Below are 11821 nucleotides of genomic sequence, written 5' to 3' on the forward strand. Positions count from 1 at the left end.
TCATAAGTTCGATAGAATAAATTCCATGTAACCTTTTCTGTTTTTGTCATCTTTTGAGCCACTTGGCTGTGAAGAATCATTTCAACCTCCTGGGTTTTGTAACTGCTCTGTTGTGGTTTGTGTGTTTCCGTGTCAAATCCAGCAGATGGATGAAATATCCCAACACCCAAGCACAGTGCCCCTGGCCACCATTCTGTCATCGCACACACAGTGGCCAGAGAAACCAAACAAAGGCCAGTGTGTGGCCACATTGTCTATTCAGGATCTGATAACAGAGAATATACATTACAAAACCACCACATATGTTATTTTTTGTTTCCCCTGGTCTGATGTGGAGGCAATGGGACTGTGACACACCCGCTCAGTGGCGTCACAGCCGCTCTGCTCACGTACGTACCCATTCAGGACATTCGCTTTCTCATCCCACCCAGACACTTTCAAGCCCCAGTCTCTCGCATTGTGTCATCACAGCTTTATTAACAGGAGCAAACGCTATATTATCCCCACGTCATTTTCAGAAATGTTTCCAATTCTAATCACGTGTTGTCCCGGTGCAGATAACGAGGAACACATGTTTGGCGGTGCCTAATGTGAATGAGGCTAGCATGGGATAGCTGGTGCTTGTTCAGCTTTGACCTCCTGTCTAGCCTAATGAGGTCTTTATATAAGAGACTCCAGAGAGTCCAGAAAGTCACTCCTTGGATGTTGCTCACTATCCTGCCTGCCCTCATGCTTCCGACCCAGTGAGCTGCTATATGTTAAAAGATTTGTACCACCCCGACCATGAGCTGGGAGCGCAACCTACAGAAAGCCAGCTGTGGCTTCGCTCATGGCCGTGAGACTTGGCTCTGACACAGCAGAACTGTGAGGGATTCTTTGGGTGGGTCTCCAAATCCGTTCAGGCTCAAGATATTAAATATACAGTACATCTAAACAGACCAGTACATTCTGTACTCTACAAATTTGCACATGACACAGATGCATAAGCTTGTACTGTATTAAGAATTCCGCAATAATGGACACACAGATGTGTACTAAAATTATGTCTTGCATGAACTTACTCCTTTATAGACATTGGCAATGACCGAAATGGTTTTCATGCAGATGGTCACTTTTGTGACTTGCAGTTTAATGCCCTCAATTCAGAAAAAGAAACCAAACCAACTTTTAATGTCTTTATTTTAGGTGTTCTTCACGTGTTTTCCATGGGGCATTGGAGTTTCAACATTAGTGTTTATCAGCCAGTTCCCCTTCTGGAAAACTCATCAAAACTGAAGCTCTCCAGACATCAAATTTACATTCATTACACGATTCAAGGAGAAAATGTCGCAGCCAAACATATTTTTTACTTTATCTATCTATCTATCTATCTATCAGTCTGTCTGTCTGTCTGTCTGTCTGTCTGTCTGTCTGTCTGTCTGTCTGTCTGTCTGTCTGTCTGTCTATCTATCTATCTATCTATCTATCTATCTATCTATCAGTCTGTCTGTCTGTCTGTCTGTCTGTCTGTCTGTCTGTCTGTCTGTCTGTCTGTCTGTCTGTCTATCTATCTATCTATCTATCTGTCTATCTATCTATCTATCTATCTATCTATCTATCTATCAGATTTTATGTGAAGCGGAAATCCCACATTATGCTCATGAGGCCGTAGAGCAGGGAGCTGCCCTGTAGCTCTCGACTTTCTTCTAATACGGTCATGAAGATTATATGCACATATTTACATCTGTATAATGTGGCTCAGATATCTGCTGATGCACTGGCAGCCCATCTAACGCCAAAGTCCAACACATTTTCCAGACTGTTTCGCTCTCAGGAACGCTGAGGTCATCTTATGTAACAGTCCCTCAGAACTTCAGAGGATTGGAGGGTCCATGGCAGAGGCAGAGAGGATGTGCCCAGGGCAAGCTGAGACTTTAGAATATACAACTGAGGCCCACCATGTTCTCTATTGTCGTCTCTGTGGGGTTTGAACGATTGACAGACGGGGCAGAGGAGAGAGAGAGGAAGAGGAGCGTTTTGGTTGTCCCAGCTGTAATAACTCCAGTGACAGAGTGGTCCAGGGCAGCATCTGCAGCCTGCTGCTTCACTCCCAGCCTCGCTGTTTCTCAAAGACACTCCAGACGGCTGAGAAAACGTTTAGGGGAGACCACACAGGGCCCCTCTGCTCAAGGCTGGTCTCGATTCCTTGTCTCTCCTCTCAAGAGTTATACTCTGCTGTCTCTGCTCTGCTTTAGCATCAGAGGAGACTGAGAGATACACACTCACACACTTTACAGTAAGTGTTGTAATTGTTTAACTGTGCTGAGGCCCGGTTTTAGCCGACTTGATCCCTTACCTACTTAGTTAAAGGTGTTTATAACACAAATTTAAACACTTCCAAACAGGAAGAGAGACAGAGGAAATGTAGCTTTGAATGCATGTATAGAATAAATGACATGGGGGGAAAAGAAGGAGAGGGAGAAGGAGAATGTGGGGGAGAACAATAAAGAAAGTGAAGGAAGATGAGCCAAAGCATGATTTGCAAGGAGAGCGTCAGTATACATCATTTTTATGAGCCATTTACATTTAATGCTCTTGCATCAAATGTACATGCAAGCCAAGTCAGTACATGTCACTTCTATAACGTGTGTGTGTGTGTGTGTGTGTGTGTGTGTAGAAAAGGGAAGAGTTCAGGCCCATTACAGAGTTCAGAGTTAACCACAATTACAACATTTAACTTACAAGCATTAAAACTGATTTGTTTATTTGAAGCCTAATAACGATATTTTCAAAACCAAAAAATTAAGTGGAGCATAAAACCAGAATGAGTTAATTCTACTAGAGTGGAAACAAGTGATGAAACACTGGATGTGATGCACTCACTCAACTCTACTGAGAATAAATGTATAGCTGATTAATTTCAGTGATCTGACCTAAATCTTATTATTTTTTCCCTGTATAGCATTTCTCACTGGAACCATTAACTCAGGATAAGTATCTGCACGTTAACTGTCTGGGGCTTTGTCTCTGCTCATATCCTTCGTTCAGCCCCAAAGGAGAGGAGGGCGTCTTTCCAAAATAATGTGGCAAACGGGAGCCCAGTATAGAGATGGGAGCATGGTGATGGGCTGAGGGGAGGGGGAGTGGTCTCAGCCATGCAGGGCTTCAATAAAAGGCACTTGTCAGGACCTCTGAGGAGCCCAAATTTTCCAGTAGCACCACAGGCGGCTGCTGCACAAAGACAGACGGAAGGAGGGACAGCTAGATGAAAAACAATTAAAAGACAAGAAATATCACTTGGGCTCTTTATTTTTTAAATCAAATTTGACATTTTAGATAACTCAGTACAGCTTTTTACTTTGTAAGTTTAATATTTATATTTTAGTGAAGAGGGAAAAAAGAGAAAATGATGAGTCTGCTTTGCATCACAATAATCGCCTTGACCCTGGCTGGCAGTGCGTACAGTCAGGTGACCATCCCTCCCTTCCAACTAACAGGTAAGTTTGAATTTCTGTAGAAAAATACTATGTATATCACTTGCAAAAGTGTATTTCAAAATGTATGTGCTCTGTGGTATATTTTGTAAAATGCATCTATGTGTATTTTTGTATGTGTGAATAAGTGAGTTTGTGCATGTCAAAATAAAGAGGATGAGCGGTGTTAGGGCTTCTGATAAAAGTGCTACCACAGCACAGGGTTGTGTAACAACAGGCTCATTGTAGCAGTAGGTAACAGAGTCGTCTCTGGGGCAACACACACAGCCACAGTGTGACCCACCGTTGGCTCATTGACTTGCTGCATGCAGACCACCACAGCACGGCCCTGGCTGCTGAATAAATCACACTGTCATTCACTGAGGCTCTCTGGACCACACCACTCCTCCTGCTGGTTCGGCTCCTAAAAGGGGTCACAGGTGCCTCAGTGGCTGAAACTAGGCGAGTAGTGCTTGTAGTGCAGATGTAAATCCTTAAAATAGTCAGGAATTTCTCAAAGTCAATACGTTTTCTGTCATTTTATCCATTTTCTGTCTTGTTTTTCTTCCTTTTGCAAACAGAACATGAAACCCTAGATATAAGGCTTATCATAGAGCACCTGCACTCCATCATGGGGCCGTCATAATTCAAATTCATGCAGGCCATACAGGATGAGACACTGAGCCGGCTGCTGCAACTGCGAGTTATGAAATACTAGAATAGATCCACTGCTGTGCGAGAAATAAAAGAGGGGTAGCTGGAAGCCTTCATGTTGCATCTACTGAATGATATTTAATGTGTTTTCAGCAGCTGACTCAGTAGATGTCAAGTTAGGGAGGTCTCAGATTCCTCTCCTCCAAGACGAGAGGAAATGGCTCGTCAGTGGGGAGAACCGTTTCTCTCTGGGACGAGATGATGCTTGAACAAACAGTGAAATTACTCCCATTTGCCAGTGATGTCACCGGTGTGTATGTAAAGTGCACGTATGTTTATACTGTACATGACCTCACCGTCTACATCATGTGAAAGCGTCGGCTCAGCCAAAGCCAAGTCTGTCGCTGTTGCATTGAGTGAAGCATTTATTGGCTGTGTGAGCGGGTGGATTGCCTGTCTGCTGGCTGGCTGTTACCGCTCCCCATACCTCCTGACTCACTCTGCCACTGGGAGCTTTTTGGAAACTGGCCACAGTAGTGGGCAGCGTGACAGGCGCGAAAGTTAAGATTAACGACCCACAGCCAAACGTATAGAGCCCCATGCTGAACAACATCCAAATTACTCGGTCTTCCCCCGGGAGGTAATAGCCTGTTAAGTCTAATGCTCACTGTGGTTGTTGGTTACTGAGGCTTGGCCCCGTTGCTAGGGGCTGGGTGGGAAAAGGGGCCTGAGGCCGGGGGCCGAGTAGAAAATGTGATCAGGTCCAGGCCTGAGACATTGACAGAGCCATTTAGTCCCACTGCATGTGTGTTATGTAAAATTGAGGGAAATAAAATGACTCTACTGTACACATGTGCTGAGGGGCTGCAGATGTGTGATCATGTGAGCAGCACACACCCACTCTTTGTGTTTGTTCTGCACGAGAGAAAAAGTTTTATTGGAATTAGTGTGCAGGAGTTGGCCGGCTGCGCTTGTCCCAGCTGTGCTTGTTAATACCTTCTCCACATTGAGACAAGCGGGCCAGCAGCAGACGACAGAGCTGCAGGATGTAAAGCAACACATGTCTGGCAGCTCTCTCAGAAGGCGTGGCACCTCGTGCATGCACTAAAATACACGTGCAGGGACGGCACTGTGCATTTACTGCAAATACTCTACAGCCTCTCATGCACAGCAAAACATTAATAAGTTAAGAAAACTCAAAATTAGAAGGCAACTTACTGCATAATATCTTTACATTTTTTATGATTTTTTTAACACAATATCCAAGGTTTTGAGGGAAATTTACTACTTTCTTGCCAAATAATTATCTTTAATTATGATCATTTACTTTTCAGAATTATAAAAAATCTAATTTTGACTTATAAATACTAAGAATTATAGAATTGAACTTAATTAAGTTAGTTGGAGAAAATACTTTTTACTTAAAACTCATGCCAAGCAATTAAAAATTATAATTTTCTACAGCGATGGTTGAGAAATATGATCAAATAAAGCTTTTTTGTCATTTAATGAATTAAAGCACAAATTATGTTAGGGAATTAAATATGTAGGTCACTGATATGTAATTTGCAGTTTGCTGCATGTTACAGCGAAGCAGATGTTTCCAATCACATGCTAATGCAACCTTTTATAGAGTGAGAGAGAATTGTGCCGTGTCATAAAATGGCAGTAGGTCTTGGCTGCAGCTGTGGAGTGTTTTTATTGTCATGCACATGTGTTCATTTACCTAATACTGTGTTTTCATTCCCAGCTGCACTCCTCGCCCAGATCTCAGATAGAGCCCATTCACGACCCATTTTAATGTTAAACGTGACAATTGCTGCCCCACCTCTGACCTCAGAGAGTCTTAAATAAATAGGATGTTGTTTGAGGTGCGACAGAGAATGGAAGGGGTTTCTCTCTCTTCCTGACAGGCTAAGTACACACACCAGGCTGTTGCTTTTATGGGAGTAGTGTGCCCTAAAATGGTTGGGGCTACATCCTCCTGTGGGACGGGTATCTGCTGGAAACTGCAGGAGCTGGAAAGAGCATGTAATTATTTCACCACCACCGTCTCTCTGTCTGCTATTGTCTCTCAGGCATCATTATCTTAAAGGTTGCTTCAGAATATATGAGTTCTTTATTAAGCTTTCATTTAGTGATCTATTAGTAATGAGGTTGGCTAGACCACACTAATTAATTCCAAGCTATTTTCTCAGCATGAGGTCGGCACGCCCCTCCTACTGTCTTACATTTCAGGGTTTTAAACCACATCGGTATTTGTTTGACAGAACAATGTTTCTATAAAACAGTACAATTAACCCTTTTATTTTTTCGACTATATTCTCCTAAGCAAGGTTAGAATTTGTGGAAAATAGACGTCGGTTGGCGTCACATGTGGTGTTGCTGGGGCTGACGTCGCCTTCACCTTTGCCAGAGCTTTTGATTAGTAGCAGTTTGGTCATTCTGGATCCTTCAGGTTTTAATCATACTTAATGCAAACTGCTACCCGTGGAGAGAATTTACGAGGCACAGCCCAGCGGTGAGTCATTGCTCACTGACAGAACGGTCAGAGAGGAATCTTGCCCAGACATCTTTTAAAACCTGTGCTGCTTTCCGATGACATTAGTGATTAGCAGCTGCAAGACGATCTATAGCTGACCAGTCGAGAGGCCAGTGAGGCTACTGGGTGTGGCCACTGTGTAACAGGAGTAGTCTCTGGCATATGCAGCCTATGTGTGTGTGTGTGTGTGTGTGTGTGTGTGTGTGCAGCCTATGGGTTGATCAGAACAAAAGGCGCCAAGCCAGTGGCTCCTATTATTTCCCACATTGCCCATGTGGGAAACATTTCCCTGCGAGGAGCCAGTAGCCCAGTATTCCAGTCATGGCTCTGCTTTAAGTGAGGCGCCTCAACAGAGACAGATAGATCTAGACACAGATCATACATACTGAGTAGCTGGGAGAAAAATAAATCAGAAACTGAGCCGCTCAGGATTCTCTCTTTTTTTTCCTTTCGAATCGTAGACATAGCAACAGACATGTAATCGACAGTGTTTAAGCATTGGACATGGATCCAGCCAAAAACAGCTCAGTTGCAAAAGATTAATATGTTATGTCTGCAGACCATTTGCAGCTATGGAAAGCCAAAGCTGTAGAAGTCGATAGACCTGGTTATGTAATCACCATTTTGTGTGATATACAATATTAGGTGCAGAGCTTCACTCCCCTTGAAAAGGTTGATTGTTCAAGGGTGGCTCTGTGGTGGTGGGGGTCAGGGGTCCTGTATATTCCTCCATCTGGTGCTTGTTATTGCCTGGCACAGGCCACCCCTGGCTGGTAGGGGTCTTCTTAACTAAGCAAGCCCTGGGAGGTCTAAACGTGGACGTGGGAACCCGCGGTGAGACACAGATGGCCTTCCCTTTTCAGATAAAGGTTGGCCTAGTTTGGACGGGGAGGGGAGAAACGGAGGATACAGAGGAAACAAGCAAAAGAAAAGAAATGAGGATTCTGTGTATCAATACCACTAATCAGCCACTAAACTAAAACCAGTTTGATTTACTGGTGATGTAGTTTACGAATGAATGATACGCACCTTGGGGGTTAATGCATGGGAACCAAATGTTTCTAAGTGCCAGTGCTGTCAAGGGCAGGAAGGAGACTGAAGAGGATAACTGGCTCCAGGGGCAGAAGTGTGGCTCGGGTCCAACACTGTATCTAATAAACCAAACAGGATACCCTTAGACTCTTTGATACTTGAGTGTTAGAGAACACTTTGGCCGTAAGCACATGTGTGTGCATGTGTACATTCGGATAATAAATACAGTATACACATGCTAAAACATGCTGTGAACAATTATGAAGAAAAGAAAGACCAATAAGAGCTCACATCTGTGTCATGCCAAGCTCAAAAATCAAAGCAAAAAAATATCTGGATCCAATCGTCAGAGATAATTATGTGATCATTTTCAGTTCAAGTTCAAGAGTCACGAAGGTGCAATCACGACCAAACTGCAGGTGAAGTTATGTTATGTCTTCCTCTTTCCAGTCAAGGTGTACGCTGAACTGGGAGCCAACGTCACCCTTCCCTGCAGGCTCTTGTCCAATGGCCCTTCCTTCGGTAACGTCGGCATGCGAGTCAAATGGACGAAGGTGGCAGAGGACGAGGCACTGAATGAGGACGTGCTGCTCTCGATGGGATTCCACAAGAAGTCCTATGGGAGCTTTGAGGGCCGCGTCTTTTTGGAGGAGATCGAGGAGAATGATGCCTCCCTAACTATAAACGATATGTCCATGGAAGACACTGGAAAGTACCGCTGTGAGGTCATCAACGGGATGGTAGACATCCAGCAGGAGGTCAGCTTGGAGGTGCTAATTGGTCTCATTGAAGGTAAATCCAGTTTTTCTACGTCTAGCTTGACATCTAGCTCAGGCACAGGCCTCATCTCCTCTCATATAATCGGTGTAGGTTTTAATTCCAATTGGGAAGACAGTGATGTTTAATTCAGTCATTTCAAATGTGTCCTTTCTGTTGAAAATGCATGATTCAATGTTTTATTTCTAGCCATTGAAAACATCCACATCTCTTCTTGAGGAAAAAAGAAAAGTCCAGACACCTTGTGCTGATTTATATAAAACCTCTGTAATGGTTCTGTCATGATTACATATGAATACTGTTCAACATCAGTAAACAGAAACACATTTAGCATCTTTTGGTTCATATCCTCGTGCATCTGACTTACTCAGATTTCATTAATATCGTTTGGAATGTGGAACACAAAGTATATTTCACAAAGTATATTTCAACAAAAGAAAGATCTTGCACGGTGACAGATTAAATATTTACAGTATGTCATAGCTCCTCAGACCCAAGAGGCAGCTCCCACCCACATTCTGTTGATAGTGTTTCACATGTGTGAGGGATCATTGTGGGTGGAGGCATGTAGATAAAAGGAACTCGAACAGAAACTTCTGCTTCTTCGATAAAATGTATGTTTGGTTAAAAACAATTTGATAATTTATTAAGGTAGAACTTGGCATAAAGACAGCTGCAGCATCGTGTTTCACTAGAATCAGGTTTCACTGTTGTATAGATTCACTTTAGAATTATGATTTTACCATTAGCCTTTATCTTTAACTTAAACAGGTTTGATAGAATGATCTTTTTTAAATCTGGGCTCATTTTTAAGCAGCTGGACCTGAAAGACTAACACATGTAAGCCCTGAATCACCAACATAAAACTAAACACATCTCATGTGAGCTAAGCCAGCTTCCCTAGAGAAACTGCAGTGGCCTGCAAGACCACACACACTCAAGTGATACTGAAGTGGCTAAACCAACGATTTAAGTGCACTGAGGCAATGCTAAGAAGCATGCTAACAATTCTGTGACAACCTGCTGTGTTGAACATTGCCATTTTATTAGACTTTGCACCAGATAAAAAGATGTTTAAGAAAGATATAACCTATTCTTATCATATTCATTTGATCTCCTCCTTAAGGTGTTGTGTTCCCGTACCACCCCAATCTGGGCCGCTACAACATGAACTTCAACGTGGCCACGCAGGCCTGCCTGGACCAGGATGCCGAGGTCGCCTCCCCTGAGCAGATGCATGAGGCCTGGAAGGGAGGCCTGGACTGGTGCAATGCTGGCTGGCTGAGCGATGGCACAGTGCAGTACCCCATCAACACTCCCAGAGAGCTTTGTGGTGGCGTCAACAATGGTCCCGGCATTAGAACCTATGGCCGCCGCAACAAAACAGTCAACTATTACGACGTATTCTGCTACACTTCTGCAATCAAGGGTGAGGATTTATTTGTTTAGGTTCGGTGCTTCCACCAAGAAACACGTTGACTTTGCAAAATATGTGCATATAACAAAAATTGAAAATATTCAAATTATCCGTCAAGAATAGAGTGAGATCTTCAGCCTCTTGATTTGTGTCTCTGTCACCAGGGCGTTTCTATTGGCTGGTGCAGCCCGACAGGCTGACCTTCGATGAGGCCGTGCAGGCGTGTGTGGATGACGGCGCAGAGATCGCCAAGGTCGGACACATTTACGCCGCATGGAAGCTCGAGGGCTACGACCGCTGCGATGCTGGCTGGCTGGCCGACGGAAGCGTCCGCTACCCCATCTCCAGGCCACGCAAGAACTGCAGCCCCGACGAGGCTGCGGTGCGGCTCCTTGGGTTCCCAGACAAGAGCCAGAAGTCTCACGGCGTCTACTGCTACAAGGCCGAGCAGTGAGGGGGTAGACAGGAGTAGGGAAGCCATAACCACCAAAGAGCAGCAACAACCACAACAATTAAAATCAACAATAAAGCAGATAAGCTTTGGATTTTAACTAGCATGAACTCAATACCTTTCTGAAGCTGTGATAACATTTTTTAATTCCTAAAAAAATACTGTTGATCCAATATTTTAAAGCCATTCCTTTTTTTTTAACTGTAACTCTGGATTCATTAATTTTACAGACATTCTGGTAAAGAGCAACAGAGTTAATGTACGATTGATGTGACAGAGACAAGAACTTAATGATCTTGAAACAATCACCTAAGTTCGGTTTGTCCTGCACAGAATGATTAGATACGTGATGTATGAACATGTCTAAAGAACAAAACCATGAGTTATTTCATTTATTAACCATCACATCAGTGAAAGATCTTAAATTGATGAACACATGTGGCTGCCACTACTGAGCTGTGGGTATCGACATGTTATATTGCAGTAAGTAATTGCAGATTTCCTCTATTTTCACGATCAAATTTACTGTTTATCAAAAAATGAATGTAAATGTCCTGGGCTGTGACCTATTCTCCATGAATTAACTGCTCCCATTTGATCAACACACAATTACAATTTACATTTTACTAATGTAACCTTATAGAGTGTGTTGTTTCTAACAAAACTTTTTTCTGTCGTAACATCAATGTCTGCCTCACACTTACAGATTTGTTTGTGAAGTGGAGTTTGTAGACAATTTACAACAAAAGGCATTTCAGTAAGATAGTGAAAACAGAACAAGAACAGATCTTCCCTATTTGCCCTGAACACAATCTTGACCAGAATATACCTCGGACTTTCTGTCAGTTGAAGCGATTACCTATTTGTTCGACAAGAAATCTGATATGATAGGTGCAGGTAGCCATCAATAATGTATGGGCTGACAATCCTTACTTATTGCTGAGACTGTTTTCACAATTTGATTCTGAGCCTTTGAGCTGTAAATTTCCCCTGGTAATCTGTTCTTTTACAGACATTATTAATACTGAAGATCGTCTAATATGGATGAATTAATAGTCAAACATGTTGTGATGCCTGGATCTGAATATGTTTCAGAATAAAGTCAAAACCAGCAAAAACTCAATTGAAATGGTCTCTAATAATGTCCTGTGGGTGTGTTTCTGATAATGGTGAGCCACCATCAGAAGATGGCACACCTTTTAGATAGCCTGTCAGTTATACAAAAAACAATATTTTGATATTTTGTGTTTAGCTTTTTGCTACATTGTCTTCTTACTGTTTCTAAACATATGGTACTTACTGCAGGTTACATGTGGTATTATGGCGATGTATTGTACTTCAAAATGTCTGTCATACTTGCGCATGAGAAAAAAAAAACGTTAAGGTATTCTTGTACCTTATCGCAATGTACCTTTTTCAACAAAACAGTTTCAAATAAAAAATATAACTCAAAATAAAATGTTTGAAATTGCTCTTTTTTTCTCCAATGAACATTT

General features: G+C 42.7%; 1 protein-coding gene across 1 annotated transcript; it reads left to right on the forward strand.

Moving 5' to 3' along the window:
* The first annotated feature begins 3168 nt into the window (after positions 1-3168).
* On the forward strand, positions 3169-10865 carry LOC117767324 (hyaluronan and proteoglycan link protein 1-like). Its single transcript, XM_034594841.1, has 4 exons — positions 3169-3476; positions 8131-8472; positions 9584-9886; positions 10039-10865. The coding sequence occupies exons 1-4, from the start codon at positions 3386-3388 to the stop codon at positions 10326-10328; spliced, it is 1026 nt and encodes a 341-aa protein (XP_034450732.1). The 5' UTR covers positions 3169-3385; the 3' UTR covers positions 10329-10865.
* The last annotated feature ends 956 nt before the right edge of the window (positions 10866-11821 follow it).

Source organism: Hippoglossus hippoglossus, chromosome 9, assembly GCF_009819705.1.
Source record: "Hippoglossus hippoglossus isolate fHipHip1 chromosome 9, fHipHip1.pri, whole genome shotgun sequence".
NCBI lineage: Eukaryota > Metazoa > Chordata > Actinopteri > Pleuronectiformes > Pleuronectidae > Hippoglossus > Hippoglossus hippoglossus.